Source organism: Xenopus tropicalis, chromosome 8 (genome assembly GCF_000004195.4).
Source record: "Xenopus tropicalis strain Nigerian chromosome 8, UCB_Xtro_10.0, whole genome shotgun sequence".
Classification (NCBI taxonomy): domain Eukaryota; kingdom Metazoa; phylum Chordata; class Amphibia; order Anura; family Pipidae; genus Xenopus; species Xenopus tropicalis.
This window is the reverse complement of record NC_030684.2, coordinates 129,731,232-129,758,013: the sequence shown is the minus strand read 5'-3', so window position 1 is coordinate 129,758,013 and position 26,782 is coordinate 129,731,232. Positions and strand designations below refer to the sequence as shown.

Genomic DNA, 26,782 nt, shown 5'->3' with positions numbered 1-26,782 from the left:
CAATGCTCCATAAGGAGGAATTATGCATGAAGGTTTTTCATCTGCTTATATTGTAATATACTGCTTACTAATGTGTGTAGTAAGGCAACTAGCTTCGTGAATTGTACATATTTTGTATTTTTACTATTTTGGCTGGAAAATAATCACTATGGTTATGAAATTGCTGTTACTATATTGATACATTGCATTAACTAAATAATAAAAGGGTCTGGATAAATATATATATATACAGTATAGTCTTGTAAAAAATTGGCACTCACCAATATCGGGGCAACGGCTGGGTGCTGACCAGAATAATGCATTAAACTCAACAGTAGAAAGCACTCACAGCTATAGCGTCAATCAAGTCAGTGATTTATTTCAGCATACCATCTACACGTTTCGATCGAAACATGTAGATAGTATGCTGAAATAAATCACTGACTTGATTGATGCTATAGCTGTGAGTACTTTCTACTGTTGAGTTATATATATATATATATATACACAAAGGATGGCACACCGCTACATAACATACCTCGGGTGCTCGGTAAAGGGTTCCAATAGTATAAAAAAGACCAGCAACTCCGGGATTTCTTGTGAAAAATCAAAACATGTATGAAAAATCAAAACATGTATTCAAAGTAGCATAAACAGCCGACGTAATGTTTCGGTCCCCATTGGGACCTTTCTCAGGCCCTGAGGCTTCATGTTCTTGAATGTGAACACTGTTGTGAACTGTTAGTAGTGCGAAGATCAACTAGTGCAAACCTTTATTTATTGTTGAGATATATATTTGTGTGTGAATGTATAAACTGCAGCTAGAATTTAACACTGTATAGAGGTAGGTAATCAGAGAATTCACACTCATGCCAAAGAAATAAAGTGAAAGATATTATTCAGCTCAAAAACATATAAAATAAATTTCAGCACATAGACCAGTGATCCCCAACCAGTGGCTCTGGGGCAACATGTTGCTCCCCAACCCCTTGGATGTTGCTCTCAGTGCCCCCAAACCAGGGAGTTATTTTTGAATTCCTGACTTGGGGGCAAGTTTTGGTTGAATAAAAACAAGATTTCCTACCAAATAAAGCCCCCTGTAAGCTGATAGGGTACATAGAGGCCCCTAATAGCCAATCGCAGCCCTTATTTGGCTCCTCCATGAACTTTTATGATGCTTGTGTTGCTCCCCAAGTCTTTTTATATTTGACTGTGGCTCATGAGTAAGAAAGGTTGGGGCCATAGAGCTTGCAACTAAAAAGTCTCCCGTAATATCTCTACTCCAGCTACTGGCACCAAAACCTTCTTGAAGATCAGGCAGGCACATGATCAGGCATTTCACGCTGGAACATGGGACACAATCATTTCTTTGATCAAGTGGCCATGTTGAGGCATGAAATGCGTAAGGCTATTTGTTTCCATATGAGATGGCATTGCTATATACACTTATTCTGCATTCATTTACAAATGTGTTCCAGTGTGCCTGCCCGCTCTTCTGAATTTTTTCTAAGTTGCACCTATATTTATAGGACAATCTGTAAATTATATCTTTATAAATGGTATTTTTATATGTACACCTGTTGTAAAATATGAGGATATCAGAAATCACTTTGTGTTCCATGACCCAAGTCGGCTCTAACAGCTCTAAGCTCAAGAGATATTCAATTATATTTTGGTTACATTTAGCCTTGAAAAGGTTCATAAAACAATTACACCATTCAGTCATAGTTTACTAGAAGTCTGTGAAGTCTGCATTTGTATGACCTGTAGGTCTTTCATAAAAATGAATATATAAACCTTTATTCAACATTTCGGCTCAAACTTAAGTCTTCATCAGGAATACCCACAAAAATACCTCAGTGATGTTTAAAACAAAACAAAAATATAATATATAATTATTTTAAATATCACAGGGGTATTTTTGTGGGTATTCCTGATGAAGACTTATATAGATATAAGATTTATATTTTTACAAAAGACCTCTGTATGCTGGATTGTATTGGACACATATAATTAATATAAAATAAGGTCCCAAAAGGGACCGAAACGTCGGTTATACATTCAATACACTTGAGATTGTTTTGAACTATATAAGACCCTTGGTGCTGGCTGTGTTTTATTTTGTATTTTGTATTCCGTGCACAAGGGCAGCTATCTATTAGCATTTTGGAGTGAGGTGCTGTCCTGAGGACTTTTTTTTTTTTTATAATTAATATGTGAGATATAATCCTTATCTGAGGTAAACCAACTCTGTTGAGTTTATTTAATATTTAATTGATTTTTAGTTGGCAAAGTATGGTGTTCCAAATTTTATTTTGCAGTGTTAGTGGCTCAGATGGTTCTACAGCAGCCTCGGGACGTTGTGTTTGTTGATGTGGGAGGAACAGCGAGGCTCCCCTGTGTGTCCAATCGAACCCTGGAGACAGGGGGCACAGTTTCCTGGTACAGAAGGACATGGAGAGTGGGAGAGGCGCCTGAGAGAGTGGTGTCTTGCTCTAATCAGTCTGAGAGACATAAGTGCAAACTCGCATCTGATAGACATAGAACGGATCTGGAGATACACAATGTGCAGCGGAAGGATTCAGGGGTGTATTACTGTGCAGCCGAGTATGGAAACATGATCTTTGCTAATGGAACAACTCTTATTGTGGGAGGTAAGCCATTTTATTTGTGCTTGATTGTGAATTGATAATAATATACAGTTTTCATTTCTTCTTCTTTTCTTCTTTCCTTTTCAGACAGTTCCACATCCAATAGTTCAGTTCACCTGCTGGGCCCTTCCCGTGCCACTTTCTCCAAAAAATCAGTCCAGTTGGCCTGTGTGGCACAAGGGGCTCAGCACATGGTCCATATGGCATGGAACATCTCTGGGACTAAGCCCTCAGGCAGAATAATTGCTATGGAAGATATTGGTGGAACGTGGACATTTCTGAACTATATCACAGTTCCCATGTACAAATGGAAGCAGGAGGAGAATTTGGTTTGCAGTGTTTGGTTTAATTCCACTCCAATCCATGTTCTTAAAAAAATAACCGAAGAAGGTAATAATAATCTCCTAGAACCATTATACTTTTTTTAAACTGTCTCTTTGTTTTTGAGTCCATAGAACAGGGCCCCGTTGTGGTCTGGCAGGGAGCTGTAGTTTCTATTGGAAAGGCCATTAATGAAACACAGATAGAGCCTAGTCAGTCTGAAAGGAATTTATCCTTTATAGCCTACGTTTATGGGCTTATTTATCTATTTTTAAGTTTGTTTTTCTAAATCGAATAAACTTGCCCATCGAAGGTCCACTTATTTATTAATGAGGTAAACTGGTGCGATTGAAAAAAACTTGAATACCTAGAATTTTTGAGTTTCCAAACTCGAATATAATTCAAAAACTCAAATATCTCAAATCAAAAATATGGCTTGACTTTGCCTAGGACAACTCCCATTGACTTCTATTAAAACTTACACGCTTTTAGATGGCAAAGTTTTACATTTGAGTTTTTGTGTTTTTTGTACTTAATAAATACCAGACATTCAACTCGAATTGTGTGAGTTTTAGCCCTAAAAAATTTGAATTGTGAAAAAAAAAACACTTCAATGTTAATAAATTTCCCCCTTTAAATAGCTGGCATATATTAATTATAATTGCTTCTCTTCTCAGTATTATTTCTTTCCTTTTATTTTCCATTTTTTTCTGCTACATTTTTATATACTGTACATATTCCCCTCCCCCATAGTATGTGTCATTGTATCCCATCCCATTATATCCCATATATAACCAGTTGTTTTTAAGTACTAAAGTCCCTCCTTCAGGCACTTGCTATGTTACATCAATTAATACTCAGGCTTCTACCCCCACAGTAAGGTCAATAGTTACCCATAGTTACCCATATTCTCAGTTTCATAAGACTTTTTAATAGATCACTGATTGGGATATACTGTAAGTTATCTTAGTTGTATTTTCATTCAGGACATGTAGCTCTTCTTTAATTCTTAATAGTTTTATGTGTTTTATGTTGTTTTAATATCTTATATGATGATAAACTTATTGTTTGTTTCACTAAATGTATTGCGTGGGCTCATTTGCCATAAATCAGGTAACAATGTGACTTCTCCTCAAAACTAGGAACAGCCGAGAAATCATTTGCAACTGCCTGTTCAGCCTTTCTGATACCTTCCCTGACTGTCGGTCTGTTGCTTCTTTTGATCCTCCCAATACAACTCTTCTGGAGACAAATACGGCAAGGTAACAAGGGTGCATATTATATTTTAAATATTAAGTTATAAGTATACAAAATACAATCAATGTGCATTTACAAGAACCTACCCACACACTATGGGGCACATTTACAAAAGCATGAACGCTCGAGCGTTCATGCGTACGCTCCGAGCGCATTTTCGCCAATTTTTTCGGGCATCCGCACGACTTTTTCGTACGGCGCACAACTTTTTCGTACGCCGCACGAATTTTTCAGATGTTTGCACGAAAAAATCGGAAAAGGTTTTACCGTTGTTTACAATTGTTCGGTACGAAAATTTCGTGACTTTCGGATCGCCAATATGATATTATCGTGACTAATACGATTTTTTCGTAAGCATTTTCGTGATATTTGCAATCTTCTGAAATTTTCGTTTCCAATGCGAAAATGCATAGTATCACTATAATCAAGCAGTCAGCAACACAGGGCCGCACACACTGGTATATGTTAAGCAGGATTTATCCAAACTTCATTTTGGCCACAGAAAGTGAGTAGTGAAATAACAATTTAGACAGTCACACCAGCCTTTGTCAGATAATATAATGGTGTACACATACAGGGATATATGTATGAACCCCCACCCATTATTTAACCAGGGGTGGGGAATATGAATGGGTGGGCCATCTATTACATAATCACAATTGTACATTAGAAACGGGTATAGTGTCCAAAATAGTTTAATACAAAGTAGTGATGAGCGAATTTTCATATTTGGCAATTTTATTCCGAAGTGAAAAACAGTGTTGCGCGTTTTTTTTTCTTTCCCGTGATTTTTTTTACACAACCACGCCCAATTTTGATGCAACTGCAACTTTTTTGATGTGCAACAAATTTTTCTGCTGCAAATTTTCACTGAAGTTTCGCAAAACAATTCGCCAATGGCAAAATGCGGAAATTCACTGCGAGTCTTTGCCTGGCGAAAAAATTCGCTCATCACTAATACAAAGTCCAGTAGAAAGACCTTTCCAAGAAAAAGTCCAGAAATGTATACATTATTATCTATAATACACTTATACCTGTCAAAAGAAAGTGAAATACAATATATAAACAGTATGCAACATGCTTACTCGGCTATACTATACAAACCAGTTGGTCACCTTTACTTGTTATCGGTCAAAATACCTTCCAACTTAATATCTAGGAAAGAACAAAACAATATATCAGCACAAATCAATGTATAAGCTTACAAATAGCAATTCAGATTCCAACACTCATTGAGGCCTCTAGGTTGCAACATATCCAATGCCCAAATCCAATTGTCTCCCCTTTTTAGTAACAAATTCTTGGGGTTGAAATGATGACTTACTCTCAAATTTGCCATCTTATTAAAGACACGTAACCATTCAAGTCAAAAAGTGTTTGGCCAGATATGTTTTTGATTTTTGTTTTGTACTATCTCAGTCATGGCATCTTATACATACAACATAATTGGCATATCAATGGAAAATAAATGTGCTTTCAGATAAGATTTATCCGCTTGCCAATGAGTCAGATTGTAGTGCAATTTGGCCACAGACGGGAATAAATTAAGTGATCAAATCTAAGGGGCTGATTTACTAACCCACGAATCCGACCCGAATTGGAAAAGTTCCGACTTGAAAACGAACATTTTGTGATTTTTTCGTATGTTTTGCGATTTTTTCGGATTCCAATACGATTTTTGCGTAAAAATGCAAGTTTTTCGTATCCATTACGAAAGTTGCGTAAAAAGTTGCGCATTTTTCGTAGCGTTAAAACTTACGCGAAAAGTTGCGCATTTTTCGTAGCGTTAAAACTTACGCGAAAAGTTGCGCATTTTTCGTAGCGTTAAAACTTACGCGAAAAGTTGCGCATTTTTCGTAGCGTTAAAACTTAACGCTACGAAAGATGCGCAACTTTTCGCGTAAGTTTTAATGCTACGAAAAATGCGCAACTTTTTACGCAACTTTCGTAATGGATAGGAAAACTCGCGTTTTTACGCAAAAATCGTATTGGTAACGAAAAATTCGTAAAGAATCCGAAAAAATCGCAAAACATACGAAAAAATCGCAAAATACAGATCATTACGAAAAAAACGCAATCGGACTCCATTCGACCCGTTCGTGGGTAAGTAAATCAGCCCCTAAGAGTAAGCAGTTGTCTAAGTGGAAGGGCAGCCCCAGACCTGCTGTACTAATTGCCATGAATTGTTTTGCTTGCTTGGGATCATACAACTAATTCTGACTATAAATAAATGACATGGCAAATCTTTGGCTAGCTTTAAAAAATAAGGAGGCAATATATTGATTTGTATTGATAAAAAGCACCTTTTTCACTTTCAGGAATCAAAGGAAAAAAATCTAATAGGAAAAAGACTGATGTTGAAGTCACTGAAAGTGATTCTCAGGTACATATATATATATATAATTAAAGGTACCTGGAATTGTTCAGTTATAATCATGTATTTAGATAGATTTGTAAGCAGTGATGAGCGAATCTGTTCATGAAACGCATTTGTCGCACAATTTTTTTGTCACCCGCATCTTTTTTGTCGCCCGCATCTTTTTTGTCGCCCGCATCTATTTTTTGTCGGCCGCGTCTATTTTTTTTTGTCGCGTGCATTTTTTTTTACGCAACCGCACCCAATTTTGACGCGACCATGCCGGTTTTACTCGACCGAATTGACGAACCGCGCCCGATTTGACACGCGACAAAAAAAATTCCGTGCGACAAATTTTTCCTCCATGCCTGCCAAAAAAGTACTGATGAGCGAATCTGTCCTGTTGTAAAATTTGCGAAACGACAAGAAAATTTGTGAAACGGCGGAAAATCCACAAAACAATTGTCACAATACTTTTTTGTCACCCACATCTTTTTTTGATGTGACCCCCCCCCCCCAAATTTGATGCAAAGACAACTTTTTTTGACGCTTGAAACATTTTTCCATGCCCGCTGAAAACATTTTCATCACTAAAGATAAGTAGTGATGGGCGAAATAATTTGGCAGGCATGGATTTGCAGCAAATTTCCACGTTTCGCCTTTGGTGGATTTTTTTTCTGTCAAAAAATATTTTTGCGCACATAAAAAAAAATGTCATTGTGTCATTGTTTTGCCGAGCACATCGAAAACTTGTTTCTGTGTTTTGAAATTTTTCACCTTTTTGCAAATCTTTTCTAAGATTCGTACATTTTTTTGGCGAAGCGAAACGGGACAGATTCGCTCATGGCTAAAGATAAGCTTACTTTTCTACAATTGAATCTTCCAAAGATGGAATATACCTATTTAATGTTAAATCTGGAGACCAAGGAAGCCATGACTGTACCCTTGAAACCCCTGCAGAGATCAAACCCAGGGGAAAAGGGCTTAGTGACTTCTTCTTTTTCTGAAATGTTGGAGGAAAAACAATTTCATATTTTAATAAATAGATCCCTAAGCAACCAAAATAGGTCCTTAACAAGTCCTGGAAATGTCACCATATTGTATATAGTTGTACAGCACACCTCCAGGGCACCATAAGGATGGGAAATTTGGACTGGCGACAGCAGCAAATAACTGCCACAGCCGACCTCCATAACTATAAATAACAAATCTATCTTATTCGTAATAGTCCTATGCCTCATGAGGTGTTTTGGTTGATGGGGGTTTATCAACCTAGGGGAAAGGGGTCTTGGCTCCCAATGGTCACTCTAACACAGTGATCCCCAACCAGTGGCTCGTGAGTAACATGTTGCTCCCCAACCCCTTGGATGTTGCTCTCAGTGCCCCCAAACCAGGGAGTTATTTTTAAATTCCTGACTTGGGGGCAAGTTTTGGTTGAATAAAAACAAGATTTCCTACCAAATAAAGCCCCTGTAAGCTGATAGGGTGCATAGAGGCCCCTAATAGCCAATCACAGCCCTTATTTGGCTCCTCCATGAACTTTATGGTGCTTGTGTTGCTCCCAAAGTCTTTCTACATTTGACTGTGGCTCACGAGTAAGAAAGGTTGGGTATCCCTGCTCTAACAGCATCATAGGTAGTTAAAATGTCTAATGTACCATAGGTTTTGGCAAACTGAACTTTCATTTTTATGTTTTTTGTGTGTAGAAGAATTTTAGAGCTGGGGATTGAATGATGTTGGGACATGTGTCTGTACTGTAAAATGCATCTCTACATGTAACAAGGATTACTGGTGAAACATATTATCTTTTAGCAGGGAATCGTTTACTGCCAGCTGGCACTCCAGGGCCTTCCTCGTGGCAGAAGGTCTCCAGACAATGAAACAACCTGAACTGAACATCTGGAATACAAACTAAGGCTGAATAAATAACTAAACCCAAATGTTACAGTGTTTGATGGAATCATATCATCTAAAGGGAAGAACAGAAGTTTTTTTTTTAAATCTAAAAAAGTGAACTGAATGTGCATTTTACAGCTTTCCTCGTCTTCCAACATAAGTTTCTTACTCTCATAGTAACATAGTAACATAGTAACATAGTAAGTTAGGTTCAACCATAATGCCTATATATAACCTGCCTAACTGCTAGTTGATCCAGAGGAAGGCAAAAACCCCATCTGAAGCCTCTCTAATTTGCCGCAGAGGGGAAAAAATTCCTTCCTGACTCCAAGATGGCAATCGGCCCAGTCCCCCATATAATAAATAACTTGATAAGTTACAGAATATATTACATGTCTTCCCCTCTGGGATTTCATAAAACACAGTGCGGCTCAACCAGAATTTTTTTTGGACCTTAGAGTTTCTTCCTTAAACCTATTGTTTACTTTACTGTTGTACTTTGAGCCAATAAGTTCATTAATTAGCAGAATGTTTGAACTAAGAAAGTTTAACATGGTACAACATACAGCCTGTTGATATACCTGCCTGTTCCATGTCTTGTTGCAAAATAAAGGGGTATTAACATAAAGTTGGTGGTCCCTTTGCTGCTATTATAGCCAAGTCTTTTCTATAAAGGTTTTCTACTAGATGTTGGAATATTGTTGGGTGAATTAGTGTCCAATCAGACATTATTGAGGCCTGACTCTCAGAGAGCATTCCCATTCATTCCAAAGGTTCATTCGGGTTGGAGACAGGGCTCTGTGCCACCAAGTTCCTCCACTTCCATCTCAACAAACCCATTTTCTACCAATTTTGCTTAGTGAAAATGTACATTATAGTGCTCAAACAGGATACATCCTTCTCTAAACGATTGGTACAATACAGGAACACGTAATTTACTTAATGAAGAATTTCAATGCATACTGTAGCATTATGGTTTGCTTTGCTAGAACTAGGGGTACAACACATGGAAAACAACCATAAGTGTTCCTCAGCCACCACATGCTACAGTCATTATTACATGTTCAGATATTTAGTGTACTTTAGACATCCAACACATCCAGACAACTCAAGTCTGACTGCCAGTTGGTGAGGTGCCATTCACCATTCCAAAGAACACATTTGCTGTGCTCCAGAGTCCAATTGCTGCAATCTTTCTACCACTTCTGCTCACTCTTGGCATTATGTTTGGTGTATAGTTGTCCACAGTCCCGTGTACCCGATGAATAGTTCTTGTTCTGAATTTTTTACCTGGGACCGTTTGGAACTTGACAGTGAGTGTTCCAGTTGATTACATTCTGTATGATTTCAAAAGGGGCATCAAGATACTTTTGGACATAAAGTGTATAAGGTAGAGAACTCCTAAGCAATATGAAACCTGGTTGTATTTAGTAACAAAAACACAAAAATGAATTGATAGTCACACAAAATAAGAATATTTATCATTGTAACTTAATAAAATCACTTTTTTTGAATAGTAATATTCAACAACAGATGCTTTTCATATGCGTTTTAACTCTAGGCGGCAAGGAAACCATTGACCGTTGACTAGTGATGAGCAAATTTTTCCGCCAGGCATGGATTCGAAGCGAATTTCCGCATTTCGGCATTGGCCACTTCCGTGAAAATTCGCTGCGGAAAAATTCAGCACACGGAATTTTTTTGTTGTTGCGCGGTCGCATCAAAAAAAGGTTGCGGTCGCGCCAAAAAAAAGCGTGTTGCGTCAAAAAGTGCAGGCGACAAAAAATAGACGCGGAGACAAAAAAAATTGCGCACCAAATGCGTTTCACTCATCACTACCATTGACTTTTTTATTGGCAGTGCTGCAATATAGCCCATTAATTATCACTTCCAGTTACACCCCTTCCTACTTCCTGTTCTAAATATACATTTCACACAGTCAAGGTGCAGGGTGCAAGGGGCAGTTTTTTTATATGCCATTTGCCATATGTTCACCTCTAAAATGCTGTGTTTTTTCAGCCGTATGGGAAGCTGCTTCTGCCATAATTGTGCCAATTGCATCATGGAATTGCATGTGCGCATTTTAATGAATCAGATCCAAGTTGTGGTAAAAATTGGGAGATTAAGTAATTTTCAGTATGTACAATTAAAATGCCATTCTCTTGGTGCAAGCCTACATTGTCTATTGATGCAGCACGCTGTGGAACCATGGAATAAGTGACTTGTCCAGGGCAGCAGTAGCTACAAATTTTCCCAGCATTGATAGGTACGCTTGCACACAATTCATCAGAAGAGGCAGGAGAGATGCAATGGCGCTTGGTACAATGTACAGGAATCAAACCCCTTATCCGTAAACCCATTATCCAGAAAGTCCCAAATTACGGAAAGGTCATCTCCCATAGACTCCATTTTAATAAAATAATTCACACTTTTCAAAATGGTTTCCTTTTTCTCTGTAATAATAAAACAGTACCTGTACTTGATCCCAACTAAGATATAATTACCCCTTATTGGGGGCAGAACAGCCCTATTGGGTTTATTTAATGGTTAAATGATTCCCTTTTCTCTGTAATAATAAAACAGTACCTGTACTTGATCCCAACTAAGATATAATTACCCCTTATTGGGGGCAGAACAGCCCTATTGGGTTTATTTCATGGTTAAATGATTCCCTTTTCTCTGTAATAATAAAACAGTACCTGTACTTGATCCCAACTAAGATATAATTACCCCTTATTGGGGGCAGAACAGCCCTATTGGGTTTATTTCATGGTTAAATGATTCCCTTTTCTCTGTAATAATAAAACAGTACCTGTACTTGATCCCAACTAAGATATAATTAATCCTTATTGGAGCCAAAACAATCCTATTGCATTCAATTACTGTTTAAATAATTTTTTTAGCAGACTTAAGGTAGGAGATCTGAATTACGGAATCCGGAAAACCCCAGGTCCCGAACATTACGGATAACGGGTTCCATACCTGTACATGGCTGCGACATTTGCTTCCATTTTTTTTTATGACCTAGGGGTCATAAAGACCATTGATTGTGGTTGCACAATCCTAAGCTAGTTCAGAAGCACCCAAAATCTCCAAAAGTTGCTCGGTTCCTTTGTTCTTCTCTAGCGTACCATTACAGTGTTAGCTTGGGACAAGCAAGAATGAAGAATTTCTGCCTTATGATGTATAACTCTAATTGATATAACAGGAAAAAATGGAGTCATATCAGCCTATTCTGGGCCGGAGAACAAGATGGGCGGCTGACTGCTTAAGGTGTGATTTTTACAGAATGGAAAGATGTGGTTTGTGACAAACATCCTGTCAGTAAATAAACTACTTGAAAAGGCGAGCCTTCTAAGCTATGTTTAGACATAGAAATGGCAAGGGACAAAGCGTATTGTGTGACGTGAGAACTCCTCATAACCTCCAGCCTCAAACCCATTCCTGTTGACCACACATAGAACCTTATTGCTTATTGCTTCATTGACCGAATTACATAATACACACATAGAGGCCCTTGTTCCATAAAGGAAAGTTTATAAACACTGGAGTAGTTATATAGTAGTAGTGAGTAGTATATAGACAGAGAGGTGAAGAAGAAGAGCTGTTTGTTTCTGCCATGCTGGGCTAGGAGTGGTTCTATCATTCTATAGGATCAATTGCAAATGAAAACAGAACTGTAGCCTATTGGAGGATTGTGCCGCCTCCATCCCAGTATGGCTGATAGAATTAGACAGGACATACTGTACATTAAGTTGCAACCAATGTTTCACTTTCAAGCGACATTTGGGCAAAAGTATGTTCACGCCTCAACCTTCTAGTAATACTAACACTTTCCTATGGATTTTCATAGGAAAATACATTATTACTTCAAAATCTTGTCACTAGTGATGAGTAAATTTTTTCGCCAGACATGGATTCGCGGCGAATTTACGCATTTCGCCATTGGCAAATTGTTTTTGCGAAACTTCCGTGTCAAAAAGGGCGCACCAAGTCAAAAAGGCACGGGCAACAAAAAATAGACACGGGCGACAAAAATTTTTTCGCCGTTTCGCGAATTTTCTTGCCATTTCACGAATTTAATGGCGAAGCGAAACGGGACAGATTCGCTCATCACTACTTGTCACTCAAAGTCATGTTTTGGATCTTGATCAGATTCCGTTCAGCATTTGGCCAAAATATTTGCTAAGGATTTGATATCCAGCAAATCTATGGATTAGATGCGCCCCTAATGTACATTAGATAGATGATATAATATATATGATAGATGAATAAATAGGGTAATATCTCAATGTTTATCAGTATAAACAGATGAGAGCACTTGGAGGCTGTCACCTTAACTGTTTAGGGCCTCGGTTTTTATCTCCTATGTCCCTTCATTTGCTTTAGTATGTGCTACTAAGAAGGAGGTAGTAGCATAAGGTGCGGAACTCATCTCAGCACTGTTCAGTTGTGTAAGTCAAACCAAGATAGCATAAACACAATAACAGCCGAATGCAGTAATAGTTAAAAAAAAACGTTGTGGTAAGCTAAGTGGTAGCCTTTGTGATGTGGTGAAGAACATGAAGAAGAAGAACTCTCTCCGTTTAGCACTATAACTTTAAAACGTATATTCTGTACAATGTAGTCTGTTACAGTGCTGACTAAAACTGTCTGACTTTCTTTGTTTCTTTTTTTGGCCTCCATGTCTTTCTAGGGTTATTCTTTGCCTAATCTAATACTATTAAGACCTGGTATCTAAGGAGCCAAGAGCTCCTTTGCTTTGGGAAAAATCACAGACCAGTTTCTAGTTCTCTTCTTGGGTCTTGAGTTGTCATTCCTGCTACATTATCACTATAATAAACAGGGGTTGAACCGCTTTGAGAATAGAACAACTCCCCTTTGAAGGGAAATCATCTTTTCCTTGTAGATTTCAGGCCAATGGTTGTCCAGCACCATTTCATTAAACATGTTTCGCTAAAGTCACTAATGGGTTATTTTTTTGTCTTGGTCTTTACTGGTCTGAGTCCCTGCAATGTGTTCTGCCTTGCTCACAGCCATAAGAGCATCGATCTATTTGCAAGGTTGTTTATTTTTAATTGATTAATGGCAGAGTTGAAGTGTATGTTTTTAGTATATTATTATTCAGCTCATTTAAAGTGGGTAAAAAGCCACCAAAAGCACTTGGCCCGATTTACTGTATCTTTAGATTTTCTCAGATAGATATTTACTGTGTGTATGTGCTACTAAGCTGGGAGCCCAATGACCCGAATAAAATGTTAGGGAAGCAGGGCATGACTATGTTAGGAGGAAAAGCCACCCCCTTTTCACCCCCTCCCACCACAGGTTATTACAGTTGGTACAGGCAGGGCAAAGAAAAGGCAAGACCCTCCCCGGATGTGAACTCACAATATTCCGGCGGGAGAAGGAGCAGGATCAACAGCATCCCTCCCTCCCTATTAGATAGGAGTCCAGTAGTCGCAGTGCTGGGTCGACTTTGAGCCCCAGAGGAAATTAAAAAGTTGCAGTTGGAAAATGACTGGGTAACTGGGTAGGCCTGGGGTCCTCAGGGAGATGGATAATCCTAGAATGGGACTTGGAAAATAGACAGGACACAGGCTCCGGGCCTGGGCTTAGGGTCAGACCTCCTTAGAGGTATAAGTAAGTTGACTGCTTTTTTAATGTTTGGACTTACAAACAGTAATACAAGTTATGGTTGTTTACATATATATTTACTGATTTATATTAAATTTTCCATCAAACAACTGCGGCCTTCTCTCCCCAAATTTAAGTTGTCCGTTGTCTTATTTCGGTACCAGGGGGAGGGAAAAGGGGGCACGACAGGCTCGACGCTGCATTAGTCATGCAGTTTTAGCCATACCTACGCAGCCATATTCTCTCTGACAGTCTGACCAGAACAAAATGAACACTTCTTGAAGGGAACCTACTGTATTTATATCCATGTCACAGGAAGCCAGAAGGAGAAGTGGCCTGATTGTCAACAGCTTGTAAACTATAGCTCCCATAGCAGCTTCTTGGGTTTATTCATATCTAGGGATGAGCACATTTTTTCACCAGGCATGGCAAAATGGGCGCAGTCATGTCAAAAAAAGTCTCTCGTGACACCCGCCATTTTTTTTCTGTGAAGCAAAATGGGACAGATTCACTCAGCACTATTCATATCCCATACAGAGATATATTATGTCTACATTAGCATGCGTATGCAGGGCCGCAGAATTTCGGCATAAGAGTGAATACCCCCAATATAGTGTGCATAACAACTTGGGTGGGATTTACCAATTTATTAGTTTTGGTTAGTATTTTCTGTTAGAAGTATACATGTATATTGTGTCATAATATCAGTTGGGTGCATAGACAGAGAGCCCTGAAGGAAATAGGATCATTTTGTATGTATGTATGTATATCTTTATTTATAAAGTGCTACTTATGTACACAGCGCTGTAGAGTAGAATACATTAATACAAACAGGGGGTTAAAGATAATAATAGATAAATACACAGTATAACAATAAATACAAATAAATACAAGGTACAGTTGCAATAAGAGTCAGAAACACAAGATGAAGGAGGTCCCTGCCCCGTAGAGCTTACAATCTATATGGGAGGGTAAGAGTCAAAGGCACAAGAGGATGGGGGTCCCTGCCCCGTAGAGCTTACAATCTATATGGGAGGGTAAGAGTCAAAGACACAAGAGGATGGAGGTCCCTGCCCCGTAGAGCTTACAATCTATATGGGAGGGTAAGAGTCAAAGACACAAGAGGATGGAGGTCCCTGCCCCGTAGAGCTTACAATCTATATGGGAGGGTAAGAGTCAAAGGCACAAGAGGATGGGGGTCCCTGCCCCGTAGAGCTTACAATCTATATGGGAGGGGTAACTAACAGACACAAAATTTTTTTTATATAATGCTCGTCTTCTGCAGAACTAAAAGCACTTTACAGCAAGCAAGGCAGCTATTATAGGCACACTAAGGGGCTCATTTACTTACCCACGAACGGGTCGAATGGAGTCCGATTGCGGTTTTTTCGTAATGATCGGTATTTTGCGTTTTTTTCGTATGTTTTGCGATTTTTTCGGATTCTTTACGAATTTTTCGTTACCAATACGATTTTTGCGTAAAAACGCGAGTTTTCCTATCCATTACGAAAGTTGCGTAAAAAGTTGAGCATTTTTCGTAGCGTTAAAACTTACGCGAAAAGTTGCGCATTTTTCGCGTAAGTTTTAACGCTACGAAAAATGCGCAACTTTTCGCGTAAGTTTTAACGCTACGAAAAATGCGCAACTTTTTACGCAACTTTCGTAATGGATACGAAAAACTCGCGTTTTTACGCAAAAATCGTATTGGTAACGAAAAATTCGTACAGAATCCGAAAAAATCGCAAAACATACGAAAAAGTCGCAAAATGTTCGTTTTCAAGTCGGAACTTTTCCAATTCGGGTCGGATTCGTGGGTTAGTAAATCAGCCCCTAAGTATGCTGGGATCCCAGGAGATAAAGTCCAGGTCCACAAGAAGTTCCACAGGGAATTAAACCAGAGTCTCTAGCATAAGATCCTACATCAAGGGTTGATCGCTTAACCTCTAGGCCAATGTGGGACAATGGTGATACGGTCACAGAAGAAGTTAACATTAGCTGCCTGGGGTGGCAGGAGTTCACCTTTTATGTGGGTCAATAGAAACTGAGTGGCTGCCCTCATCAAGGTGGTCCATCATGAAGACAATTTGGGGTACAGTTTGGGAGAGAATATCTGTTTGCGCATGTACATACTACAGAAAGCCTCGATGCTGGAATGGCAGTTGATGTCATCTACTTGGACTTTGCTAAAGCGTTTGATACAGTACCTCACAGAAGGTTAATGATCAAATTAAGGAATATTGGCCTAGAACATAATATTTGTAATTGGATAGAGAACTGGCTGAAGGATAGAGTACAAAGAGTGGTTGTAAATGGAACATTTTCTAATTGGACCAGTGTGGTTAGTGGAGTACCGCAGGGGTCAGTCCTTGGGCCTTTGCTTTTTAACTTGTTTATTAATGACCTGGAGGTGGGCATAGACAGTACTGTTTCTATTTTTGCTGATGACACTAAATTGTGCAAAGCTATAAGTTCCATGCAGGATGCTGCCGCTTTGCAGAGCGATTTGACAAAATTAGAAAACTGGGCAGCAAACTGGAAAATGAGGTTCAATGTTGATAAGTGCAAAGTTATGCATTTTGGTAGAAATAATATAAATGCAAGTTATACACTATCTGTTTTGACTTTGCTAAGTCGTATTGCGGCAGCACAGGATTGGTAAAGGTATCACAATAACCAATTAAAAAGTGGTTTATATGTGAATTCAGTACGTAGGTTAGGCTGTCGAGTTAAGTCGATCACAGGTAAAATAGAAAGAAAAAAAGGTTTATTTTGGGGGGAGGGGTGATGGGCGTGGCTATAAAGCCAGTGTTCTCAAAGCTGTTCCCCTGTGAGATGCATAGCTAGACTTCCCCCGGCTACACAGAGATGTGTCTATTCAGCTTCCTTCTCTTCTCGAAAGGTAAGAAAACTTGTTTGAACCATCTGATAGATCTGTCACAGCTTTAAGCAAACGTAGGCTCATAATAACTGAGTAAAGCCTTCTGAAGCCCACTGGTTTCCTGCTTAATTCTATATGCACCCTAGAACACCACTAACGTTTACATAGACTCCTTTATGGTAGTTTTGACAATTCCATCAGACATTCCCCAAAAACAAATGTCCAGGAAATGCATTTGGGGATAATTATATAGTGAATTATTATGAAATAGAATGCATGACATGTATTGAAAGGTGCAAGGAATAAAGGCTGATGGTAGGGAATGGGGAATGGTTATTCTTCACTTGAGATGGGACTAATGAGATTTTAGTTGGGTTATGGTAAAGCATTAAACTATTTTTTTTTTTAACCCAATAGATAGAGATCAGATCTATGCACATAGGTTCCCTAATACACATACACAAGTGTCACTGTAACCCTACTGCTCAGATGAGCAACACTTAGTTATTCTGTTCCATGCAAGGAGACCAGCTCACACAGCAGAGAGCATTGCACCAAAGCACATAGTTATTGCCCCAGACAGCAGGGAGGCAATGGGGAGTCCCCAATCTTCCTATTAAAATGGTTGAGACTCATGTCAAGTGTCAGACTGGCCCACCTGGATACCTGGAAATGTCCCGGTGGAACAAAGAGGTAAAATAGATGGAAGGATAGTTCTAGCACGTAATTAAAAATAATAGGAGAATAAAGATGTTGAGTGAGGAAAGGAGGAAAAATATTTTGGAGAGTGGGCCCATGGTCTAAGGTTTTCTGATGGGCCCCTGGGTTCTTAGTCCGACACTGCTCATGTCCTATGGATCCCCTTTAGCTGTACCCCATACTCCCCCATTTCACCCCTCCATGTATAGCTGAAAGGTACCAAGATCTTGTGGGACACTCCAACTGGTACAGAAAGGACCAATAAAAATGACATATGGGGACAACCCTTTCTTGCTTTCTCAGTCATTTACCCAGAAATGTGGGCTCAGGAAGGATAAATGAGGTTGTCTCCCTGTCCCCCCACACTAAGAGCAATGTATGTATGAGTGGAGAGTGAACCTATAAAGGCAAAAAAAACCCACAAAATCCATAAACTGCTACTGCATAGAAATCCCAATATTCTTTGTGGAGATATGGCCCGTCAACATTTTATTTTTATATTAACAGAGACACTTTTACGGCAAGCTTATCCAATTCAGCCTGTACCAACCACCATGCTTTATATCCCTTGCTCATAGCACATACATATACATAATACACAGACTCATACTACTTATTTTGTTTCCCAGCTGTGGCTGTACAGATGGCTCTCTATCCAGTTGAAGAGGTTGTATTTGCTAAAGTGAATGGCGCTGCCCGGATCTCTTGTTCATTTGACAGTGAATTTGATAGCATCACCAGGATTATGTGGTTCAGAAAGACTTTTGCATTGGGAGAAGCTCCAAAGACAGTTGTAACGTGCGCAGGCAACAATAATACACATAAATACCTATGCGGCTCTGATGCAAACAGAACGACACTAACGATATTTAATGGGCAAATAAATGACTCGGGAATATATTACTGTGCTTCATACGAATCCATGGCTGGAAAGGGGACCCGTGTCATTGTGGGAGGTGAGTTTAATGCCTCTATGTCTGAATATGTGTCAGTGTTTTTAAAGAGACCGAATCATTGTTAATCTAATAAAGGCAATGGAACATTTTAGATCAAATTTGTGTTTTCTTTAACTTTATCAAAGGGTTAAAACATGGTTTATCCTTTGATAATATATAATGGGACGCTTAGAGCAAGATTGCTATTTCCCCCTGCTCACACAATTAAATGTACTGTACCCTTCCTATAGTGAGTCACAAATGCAGGTTTGGCATTCTTATCATTTACAGTAGGGGGTACATTTCCCCTTATAATACATGAGTGATACTCAGGGTTCCCTGTATAACTCAGCCTGCAGCCTTGTGCCTTTATATGGGCACAGAACCCCTCAGTGACTGCTAATATCCTTATTATTTACAGTAGGGGGTACATTATCCTTATACTACATGAGTGATACTCAGAGTTCCCTGTATAACTCAGCCTGCAGCCTTGTGCCTTTATATGGGCACAGAACCCCTCAGTGACTGCTAATATCCTTATCATTTACAGTAGGGGGTACATTATCCCTTATAATACATGAGTGATACTCAGAGTTCCCTGTATAACTCAGCCTGCAGCCTTGTGCCTTTATATGGTCACAGAACCCCTCAGTGACTGCTAATATCCTTATCATTTACAGTAGGGGGTACATTATCCCTTATAATACATGAGTGATACGCAGAGTTCCCTGTATAACTCAGCCTGCAGCCTTGTGCCTTTATATGGGCACAGAACCCCTCAGTGACTGCTAATATCCTTATTATTTACAGTAGGGGGTACATTATCCTTATACTACATGAGTGATACTCAGAGTTCCCTGTGTAACTCAGCCTGCAGCCTTGTGCCTTTATATGGGCACAGAACCCCTCAGTGACTGCTAATATCCTTATCATTTACAGTAGGGGGTACATTATCCCTTATAATACATGAGTGATACGCAGAGTTCCCTGTATAACTCAGCCTGCAGCCTTGTGCCTTTATACCTTTATATGGGCACAGAACCCCTCAGTGACTGCTAATATCCTTATCATTTACAGTAGGGGGTACATTATCCCTTATAATACATGAGTGATACGCAGAGTTCCCTGTATAACTCAGCCTGCAGCCTTGTGCCTTTATATGGGCACAGAACCCCTCAGTGACTTCTAATATCCTTATCATTTACAGAAGGGGGTACATTATCCCTTATAATACATGAGTGATACTCAGAGTTCCCTGTATAACTCAGCCTGCAGCCTTGTGCCTTTATATGGGCACAGAACCCCTCAGTGACTGCTAATATCCTTATCATTTACAGTAGGGGGTACATTATCCTTATACTACATGAGTGATACTCAGAGTTCCCTGTGTAACTCATACATGAGTGATACTCAGAGTTCCCTGTATAACTCAGCCTGCAGCCTTGTGCCTTTATATGGGCACAGAACCCCTCAGTGACTGCTAATATCCTTATCATTTACAGTAGGGGGTACATTATCCCTTATAATACATGAGTGATACTCAGAGTTCCCTGTATAACTCAGCCTGCAGTCTTGTGCCTTTATATGGGCACAGAACCCCTCTGTGACTGCTAATATCCTTATCATTTACAGTAGGGGGTACATTATCCCTTATAATACATGAGTGATACTCAGAGTTCCCTGTATAACTCAGCCTGCAGCCTTGTGCCTTTATATGGGCACAGAACCCCTCAGTGACTGCTAATATCCTTATCATTTACAGTAGGGGGTACATTATCCCTTATAATACATGAGTGATACTCAGAGTTCCCTGTATAACTCAGCCTGCAGTCTTGTGCCTTTATATGGGCACAGAACCCCTCTGTGACTGCTAATATCCTTATCATTTACAGTAGGGGGTACATTATCCCTTATAATACATGAGTGATACTCAGAGTTCCCTGTATAACTCAGCCTGCAGCCTTGTGCCTTTATATGGGCACAGAACCCCTCAGTGACTGCTAATATCCTTATCATTTACAGTAGGGGGTACATTATCCCTTATAATACATGAGTGATACTCAGAGTTCCCTATATAACTCAGCCTGCAGCCTTGTACCTTTATATGGGCACAGAACCCCTCAGTGACTGCTAATATCCTTATCATTTACAGTAGGGGGTACATTATCCCTTATAATACATGAGTGATACTCAGAGTTCCCTGTATAACTCAGCCTGCAGCCTTGTGCTTTTATATGGTCAGAGAACCCCTCAGTGACTTCTAATATCCTTATCATTTACAGTTGGGGGTACATTATCCCTTATAATACATGAGTGATACTCAGAGTTCCCTGTATAACTCAGCCTGCAGCCTTGTGCCTTTATATGGGCACAGAACCCCTCAGTGACTGCTAATATCCTTATCAGTTACAGTAGGGGGTACATTATCCCTTATAATACATGAGTGATACTCAGAGTTCCCTGTATAACTCAGCCTGCAGCCTTGTGCCTTTATATGGGCACAGAACCCCTCAGTGACTGCTAATATCCTTATCATTTACAGTTGGGGGTACATTATCCCTTATAATACATAAGTGAGTCTGGGATGTGTCCAGTTCTTTGTTACATCTTTTTATGATTTTAGATGCTTCTACATCAAATACCACTGTCCATCTCCTGGCTCCATACAAAGTCCCTCTGGATTCCCAACCCATTCATCTGACCTGCATGGTTCGTACATTGCACCAAATAGTCCGTTTGATTTGGAACATTTCTGGGAACCATCATGAGGGCAAAGTGATTGCTATGGAACATCCTGCAGGGACTTGGAACTTTATTAATCCCATCACAGTTGACAGAACACAATGGGACAATGGGAAACTGACTTGTGAGGTTCACTTTAATTCCTCTGTTATCAGTGCTCACCTTAATATTGTCAGCAAAGGTATGTTGTGCAATATATGATAACTATGGATAGATAGATAGATAGATAGATAGATAGATGATAGATAGATAGATAGATAGATAGATGATAGATACATAGATTATAGATAGATACAGTAGATAGATAAATGATAGATAGATAGATAAATAGATAGATAGATACAATAGATAGATAGATGATAGATAGATAGATATATGGTAGATACATAGATTATAGATAGATACAGTAGATAGATAAATGATTGATAGATAGATAAATAGATAGATAGATAGATGATAGATGGTTGGTAGATAGATAGATAGATAGATAGATAGATGATAGATACATAGATTATAGATAGATACAGTAGATAAATAATAGATAGATCGATATATGATAGATAGATAGATGATAGATAGATAAATAGATAGATGATAGATAGATAGATAGATAGATGATAGATAGATAGATAGATAGATAAATAGATAGATGATAGATAGATAGATAGATAGATAGATAGATAGATATATAGATGATAGATAGATAGATAGATAGATGATAGATAGATAGTCGATAGATAGATAGATAGATAGATGATAGATAGATAGATAGATAGATAGATGATAGATAGATAGATAGATAAATATATAGATGATAGATAGATAGATAGATAGATGATAGATAGATAGTCGATAGATAGATAGATAGATAGATATAACATGATGGGATGATATCCTGCTTGTATAATATTGGTATTTTCTATATTTTTTCCCTTTTCTCTTATTTTAAACATAGAAAGCACAACATTTGGCCACAGATGTGCCGCATCTCTAATTCCAGTGTTGATTGGCATTCTCTTGTTACTTACAATACTTTCCGGCCATCTCTTGTGGATTTTTAAACAACCAGGTAACAAGGAGGCTGCTTTTATAGCCTCACCTAAGCTGCCGCGGTGTCTGGCTGGTCACCCCGACCTTCCTTATCTCCTGCCATAGCTTTTCCATTGTTTATGAATCTTTATAAAAAAAAGAAACATTTTCAAAAGTAGCCTCCCATGTGGAATTCCTAGTGAGTTACTATAACCCAGTGATCCCCAACCAGTGGCTCAGGGCAACATGTTGCTCCCCAACCCCTTGGGTGTTGCTCTCAGTGCCCCCAAACCAGGGAGTTATTTTTGAATTCCTGACTTGGGGGCAAGTTTTGGTTGAATAAAAACAAGATTTCCTACCAAATAAAGCCCCTGTAAGCTGATAGGGTGCATAGAGGCCCCTAATAGCCAATCACAGCCCTTATTTGGCTCCTCCATGAACTTTTATGGTGCTTGTGTTGCTCTCCAAGTCTTTTTACATTTGACTGTGGCTCCCGAGTAAGAAAGGTTGGGGACCCCTGCTATAAGCTATACCAGTACAGGCGTTCCTTTGTACTAAGCACAGTTGTGCAGGAAAGTCATACACCTATACCAGCATACAGTAGTTATTCCCTTGTACTACATACAACTCAATAGAAACAGCTCCCTGTTTGATTATAGCCTCAAGTTATGTGACCATATACTACATATTTCCTGGTAATGAGTAAGCAATAGCTCACAAATCCCTCTTCTTGTATATAATGGAAGGGTAAAACTGCAAAAGAATTCCCTTAAATCTTATTTGCCTTTTCATGCATTAACACATATTAGTAGTGATGAGCGAATCTGTTCCGTTTCGCTTCGCCGAAAAATTCGCGAATCTTTGAAAAGATCCGCGAAACGGCGAAAAATTCGCGAATCGGCGAAAATGTCGTGCGACAAAAAAATTGTCGCCCGCGGCTATTATTTTGTCGCGCGGCTATTGTTTCGTCTCCCGCGGCTATTGTTTTGTCGCGCGGCTATTATTTCGTCGCCCGCGGCTCTTGTTTCGTCGCGCGGCTCTTGTTTCGTCGCCCGCGGCTCTTGTTTCGTCGCCCGCGGCTCTTGTTTCGTCGCGCGGCTCTTGTTTCGTCGCCCGCGGCTATTGTTTCGTCGCGCGGCTCTTGTTTCGTCGCCCGCGGCTCTTGTTTCGTCGCGCGGCTCTTGTTTCGTCGCCCGCGGCTATTGTTTCGTCGCGCGGGGCTCTTGTTTCGTCGCGCGGGGCTCTTGTTTCGTCGCGCGGCTCTTGTTTCGTCGCGCGGCTCTTGTTTCGTCGCCAGCGGCTATTATTTTGTCGCGCGCTATTGTTTCGTCGCCCGCGGCTATTATTTTGTCGCCCGCGACTATTCTTTTTTGACGCCGGCGTCAATTTTTGGACGTGCGGCGAATTTTTCCGCGGCGAAATTTTTCATCCGTTTCGCGAAACAATCCGCCAATGGCGAAACGCCATCCGTTTCACTACTCATCCGAGCAGCTTCTCCAGTTCAACTGACTGGTATGGGAAGTCCTCAGTTCCGTTTCGCTTCGCAGAAAAATTAGCGAATCTTTGAAAAGATCCGCGAAACGGCGAAAAATTCGTGAAACGGCGAAAATGTCGTGCGACAAAAAAAAATGTCGCCCGCGGCAATTATTTTGTCGCGCGGCTATTGTTTCGTCTCCCGCGGCTATTGTTTTGTCGCGCGGCTATTATTTCGTCGCCCGCGGCTCTTGTTTCGTCGCGCAGCTCTTGTTTCGTCGCGCGGCTCTTGTTTCGTCGCCCGCGGCTCTTGTTTTGTCGCGCGGCTATTATTTCGTCGCCCGCAGCTATTATTTTGTCGCACGGCTATTGTTTCGTCGCGCGGCGGCTCTTGTTTCGTCGCGCGCGGCTCTTGTTTCGTCGCCCGCGGCTATTGTTTCATCGCGCGGCTCTTGTTTCGTCGCGCGGCTCTTGTTTCGTCGCGCGCGGCTCTTGTTTCGTCGCCCGCGGCTATTGTTTCATCGCGCGGCTCTTGTTTCGTCGCGCGGCTCTTGTTTCGTCGCCCGCGGCTCTTGTTTCGTCGCACGGCTCTTGTTTCGTCGCACGCGGCTATTATTTTGTCGCGCACTATTGTTTCGTCGCCCGCGGCTATTCTTTTTTGACGCCGGCGACAATTTTTTGACGTGCGGCGAATTTTTCCGCGGCGAAATTTTTCATCCGTTTCGCGAAACAATCCGCCAATGGCGAAACGCAGAAATTTGCCGCGAATCCATGCCTGGCGAAACTTTTCGCCCATCACTACTCAGTATATGTACTCTTCCACAATCACAATGGTACAGTAGTGGAAAACTATATATGCCAAGGGCTTCCCATACCAGTCAGTTGAACTGGAGAAGTGCTTGAATGAGTAGTGAAACGTCTTCAATGATTACTCAGTAAGTCCAGTTGCCCTAGTACTGTCCTAAACCTCTTCTGTTTAACCCAGGGGTTAGTGTTGGATTCTGTAACAGTTTCTGGAAGGCATTATGTGGAGTCTTCTCTTTAGATAAACAGTGACACCCCCAGCGATAGGAGGAGAATTATTTCCATGGGCCAGTGAAAAGCTTGGGGATGAGTGGCTGTCAGCCAATCACAGTGAACTAGTAGAGCTGCTCTTTGTTTGAATCCTATGTTAAGCTTATGTTTGTGAGCATAACTTTAGATCTATTATTTAAGGTTGAGTTTTATCATTCACTCCCCTACATATTGGCTCAATCATTTGTTTATTCAGGTAGTGCGGAATATTGTAGCCTTTATTCATACTATCTCTTTAGCTGTGGAGATTTTAAAAAATATTAAATTATTCTGCTTCCTACACACTCTTCTTCTGTTTGGTAGAGTGGGAGGTGGGTGATCAGATAAGGAAAATATAGATATTGGGCACTCAAGTGAGTTGGGCGCTTAAGGTGAATGATCCCCCTAGTTTCTGCAATGTCAATGTGATCAAGTGGATCCTTATTGTTCCACCTAAATTGAATGTTTTAGTCATTATATGAACCAGTCAATTGACTTTGAGGTCTCATTTGCTCCAGGTGTTAGGCGATACAGACCTTAAATTCAGGATGAGTGAAGCCTGTGCCAATAGGACAGATCAGTAATAAAATACAAAATGTTGAATGAAAGTGACAATATACAGTCAATTCATGATTTTGTTCTGTTTCAGGTCAAAAGAAAACTGAGCGAGAGACGTCTGTAAGCGACACTCAGGTACAATCAGAATTAAACAAGTGCTCACAGGGGTCATTTATAAATGAATGGCAAATTGATCTAATTTATCGAGGCAATGCACAACTATTCCTATTGAGCCTTGGGATCCCCACGGCTGCCAGCACATTAGACTTAATGGTGGCCCCAGGGTTCCTACGGCTGGGTGCAGCAATGGGTGCACCAGAATTACGCCCAGAGAATAAGGTGCAAATGCAGTTTGGAATATATGATCTGAAAGTGACACACATCCACCCTCTGAAATTGTTAGAAGCAACTGATTTGTGTCAAACCAATTGCGTCCATTTTGACAGGTGCATTTGCAGTGGAATCAACTCTGATTGGCCACCATTACACGGGAATTATGGGTGGAACGCTGCATGGGGATTTGCACACTGCACTTCATAAATGACCCCTTAGACCAAAAATATCTGGGGATTTCATCAAGGGAACAGAGTTTTTTAGTATATGTACATTCGTTATTAGTGAATAATGTACCCCCAATAGTAAAATATAAGGATAGTATAGGCACCAACGGCCAAGTGCTTTTATACAGGTCATGAAACTCTAAGGTGACTTCTAATATTGGTATATTTTTGTTATAATACACACGTATCAATGAGTCACATGACGGAAATTACATCACTAAGCACTGATTATAACTGGTGACATCACTAAGAGCTTTTATAAGGATATAATGTGCAGAATGTTTATGTCTCTTGTGTATTACATGTACAGTATATATCTTTTATGTAAATAAATGCTCTTATAGAGATGCAATAGGGTTGTGATGCATCTGGCTACTGTATATGTGGCCTGTATACAAGGACACAGTATGTCAGTACTATATAAATAAAGGCCGAAGCCTGCTAAATTTTAATATTAACCTTGTTTGGTTTATAATTTAGGATGGAATTGTTTATGCTGAGCTGAACAGGGGCTCACTGAATCCACATAGAACTGAATGAAGACATTTCTGGAAACTTTGGTTTTTGGACTGGAGCAAATATTTGTGTTTTCATAACCGGATCTCTGTCAGAGAACATGGCAAATTATGGAGGGGAAATAACATGTTTTTTCCACATATAGCATATATGAGGCCTATGGGACATTAATTATATATCCTTTCCAATATTTATAAGCACTGCCAATATACTTCTGATTTACTGAGCAATTTAGTCGCACCGTG

General features: G+C 39.9%; 1 protein-coding gene across 1 annotated transcript; it reads left to right on the top strand.

Moving 5' to 3' along the window:
* Positions 1-2,314: 2,314 nt before the first annotated feature.
* On the top strand, positions 2,315-26,759 carry LOC116406845. Its single transcript, XM_031891810.1, has 7 exons — positions 2,315-2,633; positions 2,718-3,020; positions 18,301-18,627; positions 21,230-21,529; positions 22,304-22,417; positions 25,553-25,596; positions 26,502-26,759. The coding sequence occupies exons 1-7, from the start codon at positions 2,315-2,317 to the stop codon at positions 26,559-26,561; spliced, it is 1,467 nt and encodes a 488-aa protein (XP_031747670.1). The 3' UTR covers positions 26,562-26,759.
* The last annotated feature ends 23 nt before the right edge of the window (positions 26,760-26,782 follow it).

What these genes read in the sequence shown, in the direction of transcription:
- LOC116406845 (XM_031891810.1), top strand. Translation starts at nt 2,315, where the DNA reads ATGGTTCTACAGCAGCCTCGGGACGTTGTGTTTGTTGATGTGGGAGGA. An exon ending in AACAACTCTTATTGTGGGAG is followed by an intron (nt 2,634 to 2,717) that starts GTAAGCCATTTT and finishes TTTCCTTTTCAG; the next exon opens with ACAGTTCCACATCCAATAGT. An exon ending in GACCCGTGTCATTGTGGGAG is followed by an intron (nt 18,628 to 21,229) that starts GTGAGTTTAATG and finishes TTATGATTTTAG; the next exon opens with ATGCTTCTACATCAAATACC.